General features: G+C 58.6%; 8 protein-coding genes across 8 annotated transcripts; 4 read left to right on the forward strand and 4 right to left on the reverse strand.

Moving 5' to 3' along the window:
* Positions 1-210: 210 nt before the first annotated feature.
* GGS23DRAFT_599787 (WD40 repeat-like protein) lies at positions 211-1857 on the reverse strand (the record flags this gene model as incomplete). The annotated part of the gene is made up of 1 exon (XM_051518973.1): positions 211-1857. One exon carries the CDS (start codon positions 1855-1857, stop codon positions 211-213), a length of 1647 nt encoding a protein of 548 aa, XP_051368848.1.
* A 206-nt stretch (positions 1858-2063) lies between these two features.
* GGS23DRAFT_614302 (ClpP/crotonase) lies at positions 2064-3574 on the forward strand (the record flags this gene model as incomplete). Its single annotated transcript, XM_051520640.1, has 3 exons — positions 2064-2958; positions 3026-3409; positions 3465-3574. Exons 1-3 carry the CDS (start codon positions 2595-2597, stop codon positions 3572-3574), a joined length of 858 nt encoding a protein of 285 aa, XP_051368849.1. The 5' UTR covers positions 2064-2594.
* Positions 3575-3808: 234 nt separating this feature from the next.
* Positions 3809-4168, reverse strand: GGS23DRAFT_599789 (RNA polymerase 2 general transcription and DNA repair factor tfiih component; the record flags this gene model as incomplete). The annotated part of the gene is made up of 3 exons (XM_051518974.1): positions 3809-3871; positions 3935-4083; positions 4150-4168. The coding sequence occupies 3 exons, from the start codon at positions 4166-4168 to the stop codon at positions 3809-3811; spliced, it is 231 nt and encodes a 76-aa protein (XP_051368850.1).
* A 517-nt stretch (positions 4169-4685) lies between these two features.
* Positions 4686-6210, forward strand: GGS23DRAFT_582732 (uncharacterized protein). The gene has a single exon (XM_051517244.1). It carries the CDS (start codon positions 5298-5300, stop codon positions 5835-5837), a length of 540 nt encoding a protein of 179 aa, XP_051368851.1. The 5' UTR covers positions 4686-5297; the 3' UTR covers positions 5838-6210.
* A 157-nt stretch (positions 6211-6367) lies between these two features.
* GGS23DRAFT_599791 (Aldo/keto reductase) lies at positions 6368-7685 on the reverse strand (the record flags this gene model as incomplete). Its single annotated transcript, XM_051518975.1, has 4 exons — positions 6368-7135; positions 7259-7338; positions 7421-7495; positions 7568-7685. 4 exons carry the CDS (start codon positions 7683-7685, stop codon positions 6368-6370), a joined length of 1041 nt encoding a protein of 346 aa, XP_051368852.1.
* Positions 7686-11045: 3360 nt separating this feature from the next.
* GGS23DRAFT_251203 (uncharacterized protein) lies at positions 11046-11979 on the forward strand. The gene is made up of 2 exons (XM_051512263.1): positions 11046-11269; positions 11336-11979. The coding sequence occupies exons 1-2, from the start codon at positions 11104-11106 to the stop codon at positions 11893-11895; spliced, it is 726 nt and encodes a 241-aa protein (XP_051368853.1). The 5' UTR covers positions 11046-11103; the 3' UTR covers positions 11896-11979.
* A 1130-nt stretch (positions 11980-13109) lies between these two features.
* On the forward strand, positions 13110-15962 carry GGS23DRAFT_614306 (WD40 repeat-like protein). The gene is made up of 3 exons (XM_051520641.1): positions 13110-13432; positions 13500-13677; positions 13757-15962. The coding sequence occupies exons 1-3, from the start codon at positions 13328-13330 to the stop codon at positions 15349-15351; spliced, it is 1878 nt and encodes a 625-aa protein (XP_051368854.1). The 5' UTR covers positions 13110-13327; the 3' UTR covers positions 15352-15962.
* Positions 15962-17743, reverse strand: GGS23DRAFT_582748 (glycosyltransferase family 28 C-terminal domain-containing protein). The gene is made up of 4 exons (XM_051517245.1): positions 17545-17743; positions 16946-17455; positions 16653-16791; positions 15962-16587 (listed from the first exon to the last, which is right to left on the reverse strand). Exons 2-4 carry the CDS (start codon positions 17415-17417, stop codon positions 16338-16340), a joined length of 861 nt encoding a protein of 286 aa, XP_051368855.1. The 5' UTR covers positions 17418-17455; positions 17545-17743; the 3' UTR covers positions 15962-16337.
* Positions 17744-18123: the final 380 nt, after the last annotated feature.

Genomic DNA, 18123 nt, shown 5'->3' on the forward strand with positions numbered 1-18123 from the left:
CCCCCCCCAAGTACCTAACGATCTTGGCCCTGCGTATAATACCTAAGTTTTCCGACCGGGACGCCGTCGCGATGCAAGAAACCCTTTAAAAAGACCCTACGAAAGACGAGCTCACTCCTTTCTTCTTCTTCTTCTTCTACCTTCCACTTATCCCATCTTCCCCATCCCCTTTTCCTTTTCCTTTCCCCCCGCCCCCCAAACCGGGACAGCTCAGTCGGCGTGGGCGAGGAGGGTCTCGAGCATGCCGCCGGTCTTGACGGCGGCCTGGGCGCGCTCGACCTCCTGGCGGACGCGGCGGTGCAGGAGGCGGAAGGCGGCCTCGAGCTCGGCGCTGGCGGCGAGCTGGTGCGCGTACAGGTCCAGCAGGTGCGTCGCCACGTCGACGCACACGTCGACGTAGCGCGGGTCGATGATGTGCGCCTGCACCCACCGCAGCACCGGCTGCACCGACACCTCGTCGCGCCGCTCCAGCGCGTCGCGCAGCGCGCTGCGGTGCCGCAGCGCCAGCAGCAGCGCCAGCACCGCCACCGGCCCCTGCGTCCGCGTCCCCTCGTCCAGCGCCCGGTCCAGCGCCGCCCGGAACCGCCCCTGCCGCAGGTCCCGCTGCCACCCCGCCTCGCGGCGCCGCCGCGACGCGTCGTTCGCGATCACCACGTCCGCGCCCTCGCCCGCCATGTCGAGCCGCGCCGCCGCCGCGCCGCCGCCGCCCCGCCGCTTCCGCTTCGCCGCCGCCCGGTCGTGCGCCCCGATCGTGCCCGCGAGCAGCGCCGCCATCTCCTTCTCGCGCTCGCGGTCGCGCGCCGCCTCGGGCCCGGCGAGCCGCGTGCGCAGCGAGAGCACGCCGGACTGCATGCCGACGGCGAGGTGGCGGTCGCTGTCGCTGCTGCTGCTGCTGCCGCCGCCGCCGCCGCCGCCGCCGCCGGCGACGACGCGCACGGCGAGGATCGGCGAGGGGTACTTGAGGCCGGCGACGACGTTCCAGCCGGTCGTCTCGAAGACCTTGACGTGGCCGTCGAGGCCGCCCGAGACGACGCGGCGGCCGCCGGACGCGAGGGACAGCGAGGTCACCGTCTTCTGGTGGTTGGCGAGCACGCGCTGCGGCTTCGCGGCGACGAGGTCGAGCACCGAGATCTGGTTCTCGGCCGAGGCGGCGACGGTGGTGCCCGAGGGCAGGGGCAGCACGTCCTCGATCGGGGCCGCGTGCCGGAAGGTCATGACGGCCGCGCCCGGCGTCCGCGGATCCCAGATCTTGACCGTGGCGTCGTAGCTGCCCGAGACCAAGGTGTTCGACGTCGAGTTCGGCATGAAGCAGCCGCTCCGCACGTAGTCGCCGTGGCCGACGAAGGTCGACGTGCTTTCTTGGCTGGGCAGGTCCCACAGGCGGACGGTCTTGTCATCGCCGGTGCTCATGAGGGCGGTGAGATCGGTGGGAGAGAACTTGGTCGTCCACACGGGCAGCTTGTGCTGCGTCCAGGTCTTGAGAATGGCTCGCGACTTGACGTCGAAGACCTGGATCTTGCCGGAGTCGTCTCCAGCGACTACTATCCGTCCGTCTCGCCGCACGTCTCCGCTCCGGGCGATGTCTCCGAATCTCGTGATGGTCTTGACGAGCTTCCTGGTTCGTATCGAGTAGATCTGGACTCGCGTCCCGGTGGTGACGGCGAAGTAGTCATTATTGGAGAACTCGGTCGTGGCTGGGTTCGCGGCAGGGACGGTGATGTGGGTGATGGGGTATTGTGTCGGTGACGGCAGTATAAGCTGATTCGTGAACGATTTCCAGTATTTCTGCTCTGCCGTAACCGGTGAAGGCCCCGAAGGAAGCCTCAGCGGCGGGAGAGGCGCAACCGCTGCCGCCATCGTGAAGCCGAATGATGCTGCTGCTGCTGCTGCTGCTGCTGCTTGTCGTGGTGAAGACGTGGAGATCCAAGCCAAACCAATTGGCACTTTTTTTTTTAGGAGGTGGTCGGCCATTGTTGTTGCCGATAGCCTAACCCAAGTGTAGTTTAGCGTGTTTCAAGAACTCGACTGGGTTCCAATTTGACGCGCCCCGCGGTACCTAGAAGTACGTACCCTACCTTACCTAAGGGGATACACGAGTTCGGTTACGTGCGGGACAAGGCTCGGTACCTTAGGTACCTGTTAAGTGGGTTAGGTACCTAGTTGGAATTCAGCTGCCTGAAGACGGAGCGCATGGCCAAAGCCGCGGTGTTATCTCTCGAATACACAACACCTGGTGTGGACTTCGCGCTAGAGTCTTGCACCGTTCTCTTAAGCGTCCGCCTGGTGGTGTTAGGTAAGCGTGCGGGCTGAGACCATGACAACGACCCCGGTACCAGTGTAGGACGGATCCCCGCCGATAATGGGGGTGCCTCGGCAACTCCCCAGGTACCGGCCATGAGGAATCTGGGGTGCCATGCCAGTGGTCTACTACCTGCCTACGTCAAGATACGACACTGGGATTCCCTTCTCCTATAACCCACCACACGAAACCGGAATACACAAGAGGATCTCGTATTTCACAAAGGCGTCTCTATATCACTCATATCCGACATATATCACACGTAGTGCACACCTCCCCGCTCGGCCTGCAAGCCATGTCTCGATTAACCGAATATTCCCATTTCAAGCATTTCGTCATCTCCTCACCATCTGAGCATGTGGCCCATGTCGAGATCAACCGGCCAGCCAAGCTGAATGCCTTCATCGAAGAAATGTGGATTGAGCTTGGCAAGATCTTTTCTCAGTTGTCCCACGATCCAGAGGTCCGCGCCGTCGTCTTTTCTGGAGCTGGCGACCGAGCCTTCACCGCCGGCCTAGACGTGCAAGCAGCCAGTCAGCAAGGCCCCCTACAGCAGAGCGAGCCGGTGCAGCAGGATGGAGCGAGACGGGCGACCAAGCTGCGACGTCATATCGTCGAATTCCAGGACTGCATTAGCCAGATAGAGAAATGCGAGAAGCGTAAGCGAAAAGCCGCACCCTGGACAACTCGGGCGAGTCACCACGAGCTAACACCAAGGCGACTTAGCTGTGATTTGCGTCATGCACGGCATCTCCATCGGCCTGGCCATCGACATGTCTTCCTGCGCCGACGTGAGGATCTGCTCGAAGGACGCCAAGTTTTCCGTCAAAGAGGTAGACATCGGCTTAGCGGCAGACATCGGTACTCTGAGCCGGCTGCCGAAAATCGTCTCGAGCTTCTCCTGGGTCAAGGATGTCTGCTTAACGGCTAGGGGTTTCGGGGCCGAAGAGGCTCGCGCTGTCGGGTTTGTGAGCCAGGTGCTGGACACGAAGGCGAAGGCCGTTGATGCCGCCATCCAGCTCGCCTCCCTGATAGCCTCCAAGAGCCCGGTTGCCGTCCAGGGTACGAAGGAAGTGCTCAATCATGCTCGGGACAACAGCGTTGCGGACAGTAAGTGCGGTTCTACGCAATACACGGCCAAGTGATGCCTAACTAATCGGCCTAGACCTGAGGTACATGAGTGTGTGGAACTCGGCTATGCTCCAATCCGACGATCTGAAGGCGGCGCTGAAGTCGGGACTGACGAAGAGCAAGCCAAGGTTTGAGAAGCTATAGACTGACGAATGGCCGCGCACGCGTCGAGGGGTATACGTGCGTGTCGGAACGTAAATCACTCCAAAACTCCCGTCAAAACCATCTGAGATATCTCCCGAGTTGATAGCGGGTGCAGCGTCGCAAGCTGCTGCGTATGTTCGCGCCCGGAGTGTCCTTCCATCTGTCTAGTCTGTCTTAAGTCGCGATTGTGGGAGGGTAGGGACGTAGAATACAGAAAACGAATATTCTGGGATCTTATTTGACATCACGATCGGAATCCGAGTCGTTCTCCACGTAAGGAACCGTCTCCCTTAGCCGCTGCGACGCATTAGCCACCATCAGTCACCCAAGGCTAGACGGTGCGGTGTGGCCTCGACTTACCAACTCGAGTCTCTCCTTCATGATGGCCACCATGTTGTCCTTAACGACGAGATGGGAATCGTCGAGGTCCATGATGATCAGATCGTTGTTCTCGCTGTCGATGCTGACTATGATGGACTTGATCGAGGGGTCGCACTCCACCAGGGTGCCTGCGACTACGCGTTAGTCGTCGTCTCTAGGAAACCCGAACAGGCGGCAAAAGAACAGCAACCAACCTTTGATAGCGCGGACCATCTTGGCGGGGGTTTTGATGGGAGGTCGCGATAGCTTGCTTGCTCTACGCCGGCTAGAGGGCGTCAAATCTCGTGGCAATGTTGTAAGGTAGGTAGAGTTAAGGCGGAGAGAGAGCTGTTGCAGGTTGACGAAACAGTGCTCCGTAAAAATGAATTTATACCTTGGTGGATTTAGGACATGGGTATATATGTATGTATCCGAATATTCTACAAACCGGAGCATGACGTGTTCGGCAAACCACAGGTCCGCCCAGCCACGGCAAGAAACTCGTGGTGGCATCGACGCCACACGCCGTTTTCAGAGTTTGGTTGTATTTAAGTACCTAACCTACTTAAGGTACCTAAGTTAGGTACCTACACGTAAAATCCTGTCCGAGTCAAACCGCACTAAGGCCCTCGGCGCCCCGCACTAGGCCTTTCTAGGTAGCACTCATACGTATGCGCCTGTCTCCGGACGAAACGCTGCGGGATCCGGATCTCGCTGACTGCTGATGACTAGCAGGTACCCCTTCCCCTAGGTCAAGTGGCCCATCCCATTCCCGTTATCCGAGTCTACCGGGGGGGCACTTGGAGGTCTCACCTCGAGTCCAAACTCGCCTCTACGTCTCTCCTGCTTTCGTCTTTGTGAACACCGCCACCCTACCTATAATAATCAGCTGACCGGCTATCCTAGAGCAGCCAGGACACGAACGAACGACCTCCCTCCTCTCACAACCAACAAAGTTCAAGCCGTCAAATGTGGTCGAAATACCGTCGATGGTGCCGGCTGCCATCGTGATCCTGTACATCTCCCCTCGCCCCTACAGCGCATTCGATCCCGCACCACTGCGCTGCGAGGCCAACACTACCCGATCCCATTGAACTGGGTAGATTTTAGAGCAAATCCCCCGTCTCCTCGTCATCTATCTGGTCCCTCCAAGATCCTCCGCCACTCCCGCGTCGCACCTGGCAAGTACCTACCATCCACCTAGCATTGAGCGAACCCTCCGGCGTCTCCGCCAAGTCTTTTTCATCGCCGCCGCACCGCCTCCGTCCAACTCCTCTCCCTTCCCTCCTCAACTCTCCAGCGTCGCCGCTCTCCCGAACGATCGATCGCGCAGCAAACATCGCACCCAGCAGCAGCAGCCAGGATGGATTACGACGCCGACTCTGACTCCGACTCGGGGAGCATCTTCACCGACTACCCGTTCTCGTGGATCCTCGTCCCGCTCGTCATATTCGCCGTCGTCGGCATGCTGCTCGTGTGCTACCGCTACCGCCGACAGCAGAAGCTCCGCATGCGCTACGGGACAAATGCTCTCGAGCGGGACCTGGAAGCCATGGCGCACCATCCCCGGCCCCGCCCCGGACGACCCGCAGTCGAGAGGTACCACGCGCCCGGCCGGTGGGGTTTCGGGTTCGGCACCAGAGACGAGGGCCTGAACGAGCTGGGCGAGGCCCCGCCCGCGTACACCGCGCCGCAGAAGCGACCCGATGACGCCGAGGGCGTGGAGCTGTCGCCCATGCCGAGACAGCCGGCTGGAACGACGGCGATGGGTGGACCCGGCATCAACGCGCCACCGACGTACGACGAGATAGAGCGCGGGTCTGACCGGTCGCAATCAGCCGCGCCGCCTCCACCATCGAATCTACCGGCACCGCCCCCGAGAGCAGTCTTGAGCCCAAACTAGACTCGTGTGCTGTTTTCACCGGGGTTCTCGGGAAAGGCCGCCAGGATCGAATAGAAGAGACGTGTTTGCACGGGGGTAATGGAGTTCCGGGCTGCGTAATGGCGAAAGCTTCAAGCTCGAGTCGCGCGATTGAAGGGATTGTCATACCGAGGCAGGTCGGACAGGAGATGTGGCATCATAGGTATTAACGCCTTAGGCGCACGGAGTACTGGCCGGCATTTGATATTAACCCGACTTATTTCGCTCGGGGGTATGGGAAATTGTGCTGGCATCGGGCGCATCGAGAATTCTACATTTTACACGGCCGCTTCCACATTTTCCAGCATGTCTGAGGTACGATGGCTGTAATGGCCAGCTTGGCCGTCGCTCTGTGGTTTTGGAAGTAGATGTACCGGGAGGTTATATTCATCTCGGCTCCACCTAGGCCTATGTACTTCTAGACACTCTAATACATCATTTTTCTTCCCGCAAAGTCTAGGTATGTATCTGCAGTCCCATAATCGCATACGCAATGCGAAATACTATCCCGTCTAGAACCGCGGGACGACCGCCGGCGGCTTGTTCTCGAAGATGTCGTCGATCTGGGCGAGAATCTCGGGGGTCAGCTTGTCCACGGCGTCGAGGGCGCGCACGTTCTCGTAGACCTGCTCGGGGCTGCTCGCGCCCGCGATGGCCGAGCTCACGTTCGGGTTCTTGAGCACCCAGGCGAGCGCGAGCTGGCTCTGCTTGATGCCGAGCCGGTCGGCGATGGGCTCGAGCTTGTTGACCTTGGCGACGGTGGCGTCCCACTGCTCCTTGCCGGTGCGCTTCCAGAAGCCGGCGATGAACTCGACCTGCTCCTGGGCGAAGCGCGAGCCGGGGGGCACGCCGTCGCGGTACTTGCCCGAGAGGATGCCCTGCTTGAGCGGGGAGAAGACGGTGAGGCCGAGGCCGACCTCGCGGTACAGGTTGGCGTACTCGCGCTCGACCTTCTCGCGGTCCAGCAGGTTGTACGCCGGCTGCTCCATCAGGGGCCCGACGAGGCCGAGCCGGTCGGCGTGGCGCCAGGCCGACGCGATCTCGTCGGCGCCCCACTCCGACGTGCCCCAGTACAGCGCCTTGCCCGTGCTGATGAGGTGGTTGAAGGCGCGCACCGTCTCCTCCATCGGCGTCAGCCGGTCCGGCCGGTGGGCGTACACGAGGTCGACGTACTCGAGCCCGAGGCGCGCCAGCGACGCGTTGAGGCCCTCGATGACGTGCTTCCGGCTCAGGCCCTTGTTGTTCACCGGGTTGTCGCCGAAGGCGGTGCCCCAGTAGATCTTTTGTTTCGAGTCAGCACCCGGCTTTGACGACCTAGACTTACGACCTGGCTAGGTTTGGGGGGGGGGGGGGGGGGGCGAGGAGGGGTGTTACGGGTGGAGGGGGAGAGAGAGCACACATACCTTGGTCGAGATGACAATGTCGTTGCGCTTCCAGCCGAACCGCCGGATCGCCTCCCCCATCACTTCCTCCGACCTGCCCTCTGGTTGAACCCCCCCCGGTACGTCAGTGGCGCCTCTTCGTCTCGCCTGGGGCAGGGAGGGAGATGGATGAGAGGTCCTTACCAGCGTAGCCCTCGGCGCAGTCGAAGAAGTTGACACCGCTGTCGTAGGCGGCCTTCATGCACGCAAAGGAATTCTCTATTATAATCGCGAGATTAGCCAGCCTCCCCCGCTTATCCGGAAGGCGCGCGAGGCACCCTCATAACTCACCCTTGTCAACATGGCCACCATAGGTGAGCCAGCCGCCCAGGGAGATGGCCGAGACCTGGAGGCCGGATCGGCCCAAGAACCGGTAGGTCATTTTTGGAAGGTCGGCCGGAGCAGACATATTCGCAGACTTTGCTGGAAGGTCGATTCTCTGTCTTTGCTACTGTTCTCGAGGTTGGTTGGCCGTCGTCTCGGGCGGGAGAAGACCGATAAGTACCTAGTTGCCGTCAGTGTGTATTTATAAGCAGGCCCTTTCCCAGCTCTGCGCGGACTTGTCTCACTCAACAGGCAGTAGAGCTCTTACGTGCTAAGCCTATGCACGCCTTCGTGCCAACGTCACGGAGTGCTACCAGAGGTGTATGTTTTGGGTGAGAGTAGGCCAGATCGAGAGAAGCAGGCAGGGAGAGAGACGAGACAGTCTGATCTTCATATCGGAACGCCGACCCCGCTGGCTTCCGGCGGAGGTAGTATGCATTAGCGATCCGCACAATGCCTGGCTATACCACCTTAGCTGCTTCTGTGGTATATACCATGGCTAAACGCCTTCGTTCGCCTACCGCTATGCTCCCGTCTCATTCGACGGCGCTTCGGCGGTATTGTGGCCGAGTTATTTGCTCAAGAGAAGAAAAACTCATCCGGCCACATGAATAGTTATGTAATCGCTGCATTTCCGGTTTTCGTCAGGGACTTTCCCTTCCGCGCGGTCTTAGGCGTTATGTTGTAGGAGGTAGGAGTTAAGGCGAGGAGTGCAACGATATTACATCTCTCATGGGCAGCTAGATGCCTAACGCAACTTCGGCTCACTAATCGCAATACTCGACATTCCCGCCGCATATTACACCGCAGCACTAACAGGTCATATTGTGCGCCAGGAAAGATGACACTTAAATAGGTGGGCAGGTAGGTTACCTCCACTCGTGCGGCACTTCGCCTAGAGTTTTCTAGGCGAGGGAGAGCCGAACCACGAGGGAAATTTTCAACCGCCCTCAAAAATGCATTAGGTAGATTCCCCGTCGATGGCGACATGCTGTTAGTCTAGCTATAGCTTCCCTCCCCTCCCCCCTCCCTGGAGAACCCCTTTTGGATTATTACCTGCGTGTCGGCACCGGCGGGGAGTCATCCTTGGCAGCTCGCAATCTTGGTTCCCGACTCCCCGATCTCGCCAATTTCACCACCATCCTGTCAGCAAAGCAAACAGCCAATACGGCATACGTAGGGCTGAAATGATGTCATGGTCGTGGCTGGTTTAAGAGATGTCGTCGGGCATCGGGCAACGGTGAGGTAATATTATGGGCAACTGATAATACAGTTCCTATCCTCCCCTGATAACCAGAGATTGCCACGCATTCCTCGGGTTGTTCCGCATCACGGTATACAGTTTTGAATGCGAAGAGTATAACTGAAGAGCCTCTATGTATCGTTAGTGGCAGACATGTAAGGGGGAGGGGTGGGTGTAGTGGAACGTGGCAACCTCGAAGCAGTAATAATCAATAACCGGGAATATCTGTCAGGAGTTTCGCTACATATCAACTATGGGTGCCTAGTTAAATAGAACCAATTCAACTCACACTTGGATCCTCTACCGGCGAGTCTGATTAAGCACTCCTCATAACTATATGAAGATAGTCTCTCTACCACGTGTAGCTAGTCTTGGGAGGTCCTATCACGCTTCGATCAGGTTGAATAATCATATGAAGCTACTTGGCGGGCACATTATCAGGAGTTCTGATTCTTACTGAGGTATTGCTGCTGAAAGAGGAGGGACTTGGGAATCTTGCTCCTTTGCCGTCATAGGTGTAGGTTAGTAAAGAGAGTAAGGAGCTGGAGGCAAGCGGTTTGTTCTTGTCACAGACTAGGCGCGGCATTACCTAAGGGAGAATGCTGCCTGGAGCCCGGAGCCCAAGCAAGGCCTGGCTATGATCTCGTCTAATTGTTGATTTGAGGGGCAGCTCCCAGACCTTGGATATCGTGCTGTTAGTTGCTGGACACTAGACACATTTCGAGGCCGTACATCCGCCGCTATCAACGGATAAAGAGGGTAACTATGCCTAGCTAATAATACTTCACAATCAAATCCTAGATCACACGTTCAAAGGACGGTGGCTTTCCTTTTAGCCTGACGCGTCCCTACATCTAGGTAGGTAGCAATATGCACGCAGCCAACTGCTTGACCATCTGAAGGGGCATCTCCCACCAGCCTGTATGTAAGTAGGTATGCCTCTAAATGGTGTATCTGTCTGTAGTATGGTATACTATGGCGGATCATTGCCCAACCCCCGTTTTGTGAATAGGTACTTTACACGTCTAGGTACATTCAATCTCGATAGGAGAGGTACCTATTGATACTTGAAGGTCCTAGATTCCTTTCTCTTCCTGGAAGCTGCCGGCCTGGGCAGGTTGTGCCTTCAGTGCTGGCAGGACCCCAGCAACGCTGCTTCCTGCTCAGAATCTATCTAGGCACACATCACCCACAGCTACGCATGTCTTGCTTAGGCAGGCACGCCGCCTGTGTTTTTCATCGAGACATCTGTGATTATTACGTCACCTATCTTCTGTTTACCTACCTACCTTACTTGCCTCTTATCCCCCGACCTGTTGACCTGCTTCTTCCCTCACTCCTCGTCTTCCTCCTCGAAGCACACACATCAGCCTGCCGCTCAATACCCTCCTGCTCATCACCGTCAGGAGACGTTGATGTGACAGACTAACTTCTAGTGCAACCTCGTTGCCTTGGCTTCTCCTGCTCGTCTTCTTCTACGTCAACAAGTCGAGCTTCGACGCTTGCAAAGTTGAAGTTTTCTCACTCCACAGAGCATCTTCCCCCTCTTAGCCTTCCCCTCTCAGCCTTCCCCTCTCAGCCTTCCCCGCTTGAGCAAGGTAAGCAAGCAGCCATCGCCTAGCATTCTCAAGATTGATGAGTGTTTCCCCTTCCCCATCCCTGCTTCTGCTACTCCTCCCGGGTCGTTTGCCTCTATCACGTTCATCACACATAGAGCTCGCTTGCCTGCCTCCAAACGCTGGTCGGCAAGTCTATCCTTTCTTCCTCCGATCTCGTACCCTGTGGGAGAAGGTAATACTATTGCACAGAGCACTCCCCCGGAGCGGTCTCCTTAGCGAGGTGTTCTTGCCTCGCCTTTCTCCTCAGTCTAGTACTGCCTGTATTCGGCTCCGTACAATTGCACTAACCAGCTCTCAGACACTTCTTCCTAGTCAACCAACATGTCTGACGATTGGGGTGTTGGTGGCGGATCTCCCGTCGCGGCCCCTGCCGCCAATGGTGATGATGACTGGGGTGTTTCTGAAATGCCTTGGGCCCCCCCTGGAGGTGATGGCTGGCCCGCTGCCGGTCCCGATGGAGCCGCCGGAGCTGGCGCCGGAGCTGGAGCTGGAGCTGGCGCTGATGCTGGCGCTGGCACCAGCGGTAGCCGTGCCTGCTTCAACTGTGGCGAAGAGGGGTGAGTTGAACAGTCGTGCCGGTCGCGTTCCAGCTAACCTTGCTTCCAAGCCACAACAAGGCCGAGTGTCCCAAGCCCCGTGTCATGAAGTGTCGACACTGCAACGAGGAGGGCCATCTTATCCGTGATTGCCCCACTGCTCCCCCCCAGGAATTTACTGGTGAATGCCGATATTGCAAGAAGGAAGGCCACATGGCAAAGGATTGTCCTGAGAAACCACCCATAGTCTGCCACAATTGCAAAGAGGAGGGTAAGAGTCGACTATGTTTAACGAATTAATAGAGATGAAAAGCTGACAGCCTTACCCTTCCGATAGGTCATACTGCTATGGAGTGCAAGAATGCGCGCAATGTTGACTTCTCGGGTGTCCGCGATGTTGATGACGTCGTCGCTTGGGAGAGTATCAAAAAGGCGGCCTCCGAGCGTGACCTCACGGATGTCAAAGAAGCTACTCGAGAATATCTCAAGTCTCATCGGGAGATGACCTATGTCGAGCTCGAGGCCGCATTTCGTGCCCAGGGGGTTGGCGTGTTCCTAATCGCCACCGAGAAGCCTTCGATGGTTTCGACCTACACCAACATGGATCTTCAGGGCAACCTTGACAAGAAGTACTGCGTCACTTATCGTCTCAACGACAAGCCTGCGCGTCCTCGAGAGGCTGAGTTTTGGCCCCGATCACCGGAAGAGAACATGGAGCGTCTCAAGGACGCTGGTGAGACTGTCGAGCGCGGTGTGGCCAAGTGCAGCAACTGTAACGAGCTCGGTCATATCGCGAAGCGATGCCCCCACGAGAAGGTGGAGAAAGAACGCATCGCCATCATGTGCTATAATTGCGAGGCTCCTGGCCATCGTATCCGGGATTGTACGCCGAGCTAATTCTTCTCGTTTCCATCACCGGCTAACTCAGACCAGGTCCCCATCCACGGGTGAATCGATTTACGTGCAATAACTGCGGGTATGTTGACATACAACTAACGCCCGTTCCCGCTCGTCACTAACTACGTACCCGATGACAGTCAAGAGGGACATTTGAGCAAAGACTGTAAGCAATCCTCATGGTCTAGGTTAACTATAGACATATATGAGGCAGGTTACTAATAACGGCTTCACGCCCAGGCACCGAGCCTCGTCAAGCCGGAGACGACGTGGAGTGTCGCAAATGCGGTCAGAGTGCGTTCCCCTACCTCGGTAATTGGGATAATTGAGACTAACTCGAGGCTCCAGCTGGCCACTACTCTCGAGACTGTCCTCAAGGAGATGCTCGTAGCCGTGTGTGCTATAACTGCGGTCAGGAAGGCCACAATTCTCGAGATTGCACCAACCCGAAACAGATCCAGTGCCGCAACTGCGACGAATACGGACACATGTCAAAGGAATGCCCCAAGCCACGCGACTGTAAGTGAAATCGAAGTGCTTCGAAGTGCTTCGTGTGCTGATCCACTGTGGTTACACCGCTAACGACTTGAGCAGATAGCCGTGTTAAGTGCTCCAACTGTGGAGAGATGGGCCACACCCAGATCCGATGCCAGAAAGAGGCAGCTCCTCTTTTGCAGGCCGATTCTGGTGCTGCCGATGGAGGCGCCTCTGCGCTTACTTCGGACGGCTGGCCTGCCGCTACCACTGGCGGTTTCGGCGGTGGCGGTTGGTAAGCATTGCCTGCTTGTAACCCCGGGCATTACAGACCCGCACTGTGAGGTCTCGGTCTTGTCAACGGTCTCTGGCCTGCGTTCTCCTGTTTGCTTCCCTCCTATTCGATGCTGAGAGGCTGGACGGCTTCCCCCTTACATCGTATATGGTGGGTAGGCACAGATTCATGGGCGAACTACGGATTCGCTGTGTAGTCAGGACAGATGATTTCGTGATAATAAACACCAAAGGGATGAAATCGTAAATCTCCTTCTCTAATAGTGACGTCTCTTTATTTTTACTCCTTACACCTATTTCCTTGAATTTCTTTTCTTTACCGTTCGTAGGTACAAATAAGGGGTTAGGTAGACAAGTACCGATTACATAATGCCATAACTTGGCGCGCCCGCCACACCTCGATACCTAAAAACGGACCTATGTGGATAAGTGTATAAACCGTTTAAGTGCATAGATGCATAGGTCCTGAAGCTGCCCCGCAACAGGAAACAACAAGTTGGCTGCCCCTCCATCTCATAGCCGTCTGATCTCCCACTTATAACAGACTTCAACTCGCGGCTTCGTTCGAATCATAGGCAGTCAAGGCGATAAAAATAGTATCCAGGCTCTACATTCTTCTGGTACACGGAAACAGCGCAGGGACGGCGTCCTTACCAGCGTCGGGATGTCTCTAACGATTGAGAAGATACTCGCTGCTTCTCCGGTGACGACTCGGGGGCAGCCGACCCAGCTGTCTACCGACCCCAAAGGAGAACGGTTAGCTTACGCCGTACGTAACTTAGAAGCTCCTCGAGATTCGGCGAGGCCGAGAAAGGTTACATCTAACACGAAACCAGTCGGGAAAATCAGTCTTTGTCCGCTCCATCGACGACCCTTCCAACAGCAAGCAGTACACCGGCCACACTGCCCAAACAACAGTAGCACGATTTTCCCCCAGCGGATTCTACGTCGCGAGTGGTGATGTCTCAGGAACGGTCCGGGTATGGGACTCGACGGAAGCCGTCAACACGAAAGGTAGGTACCTATTGACCTACTACTGCCCGGGCACGAATCGGCGGCCCAGATATCAGGCTAACGCGATACTCGATCCCAGGTGAATATTCCATCATTTCCGGTCGCATCAACGACATAGCGTGGGATGGAGATTCGCAGCGTATAATAGCCGTCGGTGATGGGCGCGAGCGGTTCGGCCATTGCATCACCGCAGACAGCGGCAACAGCGTGGGCGAGATATCCGGACATTCCAAGGTAATCAACGCCGTCGCTATACGGCCGCTGAGGCCGCTCCGGGCCGCGACCGTCAGCGATGACATGGCGCTATGCTTCCTACACGGTGCTCCGTTCAAGTTTAACTCCAAGTCAAGCGGCATTCACAAGGGATTTGTGCTGGGCACGGCTTTCTCTCCCGACGGAAATACCCTCGTCACCGTAGGTGCCGACAAGCGGATCCAGCTTTACGACGGAAAGACCGGCGAACCGACGAGGTCAATCGGCGAGGGAGAGCACACCGGCAGCATATTCGCCGTCAGCTGGGCGAGCGACTCGAAGAGATTCGTGACCGCCAGCGCCGACCAGACGGTGAAGCTGTGGGACGTCGAGGCCGGGAAGGTTACGCAGACGTGGAAGTTCGGCGAAGACGCCGGCGTCAGCGTCCAGGACCAGCAGGTCGGCGTGGTGTGGCCGCACGGCCGCCGCGACGGCCTGATCATCAGCCTGAGCCTCAGCGGCGACCTGAACTACCTGGTCGAGGGGAGCCCCAAGCCCACCCGGGTCGTCCAGGGACACAACAAGAGCATAACGGCGCTCGGCGCGGGGTCGGACGGCAAGGGCCAGACGCTGTGGACGGGGAGCTTCGACGGCCGCGTGTGCCGCTGGGACGTGGCCGCGGGCGCGGCGGCCGCGACGGACGGCCAGAGCCACACGAACCAGGTGACGCAGTTCGCGACCAGCGCGGGGCGCGCGTTCAGCGTCGGCTGGGACGACACGCTGCGCATCGTCGACGAGCCGGCCAACACGTTCGCCGGCGCGAGCGCGAAGCTGTCGGCGCAGCCCCGGGGCGTCGCCGCCGCCGCGGACGGGCGCGTGTACGTGGCGACGGCGGCCGGCGTCGAGATCTTCGTCGAGGGCCGGCTCGCGGGCACGGTGGACGTGGGCGGGGGCGGGGCGACGGCGATCGCGGCGCGCGGGTCGCTCGTGGCGGTGGGCGCGGGGGACGCGAACGCCGTGCGGCTGTACCGGGCGGCGGCGGCGGGGAGCTCTGGGTCGCCGGCGCTGACGCCGGCGGGCGACGCGGCGACGGGCTCGACGGCGCCGATCTCGGCGCTCGCCTTCTCGGCGGACGCGGCGCGGCTGGCGGCGGGCAACGCGGCGGGCAAGATCTACGCGTACCGGACCACGACGGCGGCGGGCGGCGCGCAGCAGCTCGAGCTCGTCACGGACCGCTGGTCGGCGCACACGGGCCGCGTGACGAGCCTCGCGTGGGACGCGGCGGGCGCGCACGCGGCGAGCGGCGCGCTCGACACGCACGTCTTCGTGTGGAGCGTGGCGCGGCCCGGGGCGCGCGTGCGCGCGCCCAACGCGCACAAGGACGGCGTCCACGGCGTCGCGTGGGTCGCCGACGGCACCAGGGTGGCGAGCGCCGGCGGCGACGCGGCGGTCAAGGTGTGGAAGGTCGAGGGGCTGCAGTGAAAAAGGGAGGTCTAGATCGAGGTTTCGGGAGGTTTGAGGTTGAGGGGGAGGGGAGGAGAGGAGAGGAGAGGAGAGGAGAGGAGAGGAGAGGAGAGGAGAGGAGAGGAGAGGAGAGGAGAGGAGAGGAGAGGAGAGGAGAGGAGAGGAGAGGAGAGGAGAGGAAAGGAATGGGCCGGAGGGAGGGGCGGCGAAGAAGCTACGCAATGTTTACGCACTCGGCCTCGCGTGGCTCGGTGCGGCGGCTTACGGAGGTTAGGTGCCTACCTACTACTACCTGTTATGTGCGGAGTAGCGTGAATGCAGAGATTTCGTGAAGACTTCTTTTTATTTCTCCCAACGGCGGGGTGTGATGGGTCGATAGGGAGCAGACGTTATATGGGGTGTATAAGGAGGACTGGCTGGCGACTCGTAGTCAGATAAGACGGGCGTTGCGGGAGCACCTTCACAGTCGGATCTCGAGGGGGGAACGTAGCTATACGCGTGCTTCTCTGCGGAACTTACTCCTTAGGCTCGCCGGGGGCGTTGAACGACTTGCGGCCTATTGATAGTCCAATGCCCCGAGGGTTAGGGGGGGGATTGGGGGTCGTAAGGATGGCAGTATCACACGTAGTCATCTCTCTCTTCGCGCCACGGCTTAAGAAGTAAAATCCATTCAAATGCAGTTAACCTCGGACTGTCCGCCTCTAGCTACTCCTACTGCTGGCTGCGGCGGCCCATAGGCCGGCCTCCCGGCCCAGCAGTCGAGTGAAAAAAGGGTCGAGTTCCTGACTACGGAGCGTAGTCCGCGGGTTCCCCCCGGGGTATCTACCACGCCCAACTCCGAAATGTGTGCTGTCGAAGAAGCAAGAAACCGTGAACTACCTACGTACCCTGCCACCCAACTATCTAACCTAGTCGGGTAGATTCCTTTGGGGGAGGGAGGGGGCAGGACCAGAGGTCGATCGAATAGAGGGAGGAAACCGGCGTCTGTCTACTACCTACTGCTCCTACTGGGTGAGCGAGTCGACGAGCGGGGCGACGAAGGCCACGAGCACGGCGGCGACGGCGGCAGCGCCGGCGAGAGCGAGCAGGGCGCTAGGGTAGCGGTGCTCGCCGACGCGGTCGCTGATGCGGTACACGAGCTCGTCTACGGCGTCCCAGATGCCGCCCGGGAACGGCTCGTCGGGGTAGGGAGCCGGCGGCCACGGCTCGTTCGCGAGGCTGAGGAAGTCTTCCGAGAGCAACTCGTCGAGGGTGCTGCGCCCCGGGGATGGTCAGCTCCACGCGTCTGGAGGGGGGTGGAGGGGGCACGACCGACTCACCCGAGCGTTCCGTGGATGAGAAATCCCTCCTGAGCCATGCCCTCCACAATCTCCTCCTGGTGGTTATCCATGAGCTCAGGGTTGGGCACCGCAATCACGTTGGTGTCGAACTCTAGAGCATCCAGGATGCTGCCGGAGCCTACGAGAGAGGATCAAGGCGTTAGCAAAGAACCGGAAGAGAAAGTGGTTGGGGGGGGGGGGGGGTAGAGGAGACACCCGAAGTCGGCTGTATCGCCGGAGAATAGGGGCGGCAGCTATATGCGTCCTGCTCACGGTGGGTATTTCAGACTTACCGCCGTGAGTGATAATGAGGCCACGATCCCGTTGGCCAGGGACGGCCGTAGTCAATTCCATGAAGCCCCGAGGGTCGTCGGTGTAAGGGAAACCTATAATGACGATAGCCTCAGCGCCGGTGGGGTCCTGGACGGGCTGGTGAGCCTCGAACCACTCGATATCCGGCCCACACTGGACAATCACATGGGTAAAGGCTAGCGACTTGAGCTTGCTGAGGAAGGTGTCGGAGATGACTTCCTGGAGGAGGCGACGGAAGCTGGAGCTGGCCCCGACGGTAACAAAAAGGTGCTTCAAAATACGGGCAGTGCCCTGGTGAACGTCGCCCTCGTCCGTGAACCCAGGCTCACCAGCGGGCTCGGCGGTGTTGCTGTCAGCACCAGCGACATCAACCTTCTCGGTGACGCCGGCCTCGGGGGTGTTAGCGCCGGCCTTGGGGGTGATGCTACCCTCTCGACCCTTGGTGGCGGTCATGATAGTGACCCACGATAGGTAGCCGTTACAATCTCTGGCTGCGTCTCCGGTTAGAGAGAGGCGACGACAAGGGTGAGCGAGCGATCAACGAGCTGCTGCTGCTGCCGGGGTGGGGGACGGGGCTTACTAGGCGGCCTAAAGAACTAGACGCGTAACACAACACACGCGAGAGGACACGATGAAACGATGCGAGTCCGAGATTGGGGCCGCCGGTTTCAGGGGATGGCAGGTGTAGGAATTAAAGAGAAAAAAATTGATTGTTTGCGAAGAGCTGCGTCAAGGAACAGCGCCAGAGGTCCAGCATGGGAGGTGGTGGAGGATGGAGATGGACAGGTGGGAAGAGGTGATCTGTAGGGGGAATTGATTGGCTATAGGAGATAGCTGATTGCCCTTTTCAGAATCGGACCAGAGAAAGGCCGCTGCCGGCACATGATAGGTACATCCTGGTGCTCAGGTACAGGCCTACCTCTAGTATATATTAGCATTAACTACCAGGTAGGTATTCTATATTATACACGTGTCTGCGGAAGCAAGATATCAGAGATAATTATTGTCTTTTACCAAAAGAACCATCACCCATACTTAGGCCTTACTGCCCTCCTGCGACACTTAGCCGCCCCGAGAACGTACGCATCTGTTCGCATATTCATTCTCATAGCTTTAAATGTAGTTATACGAAGTAACCAGCCTATGTCGGCAAATCCCC

The sequence above is a fragment of the Durotheca rogersii genome, assembly GCF_024521655.1.
Source record: "Durotheca rogersii strain YMJ 92031201 chromosome Unknown GGS23scaffold_26, whole genome shotgun sequence".
Lineage (NCBI taxonomy): Eukaryota > Fungi > Ascomycota > Sordariomycetes > Xylariales > Xylariaceae > Durotheca > Durotheca rogersii.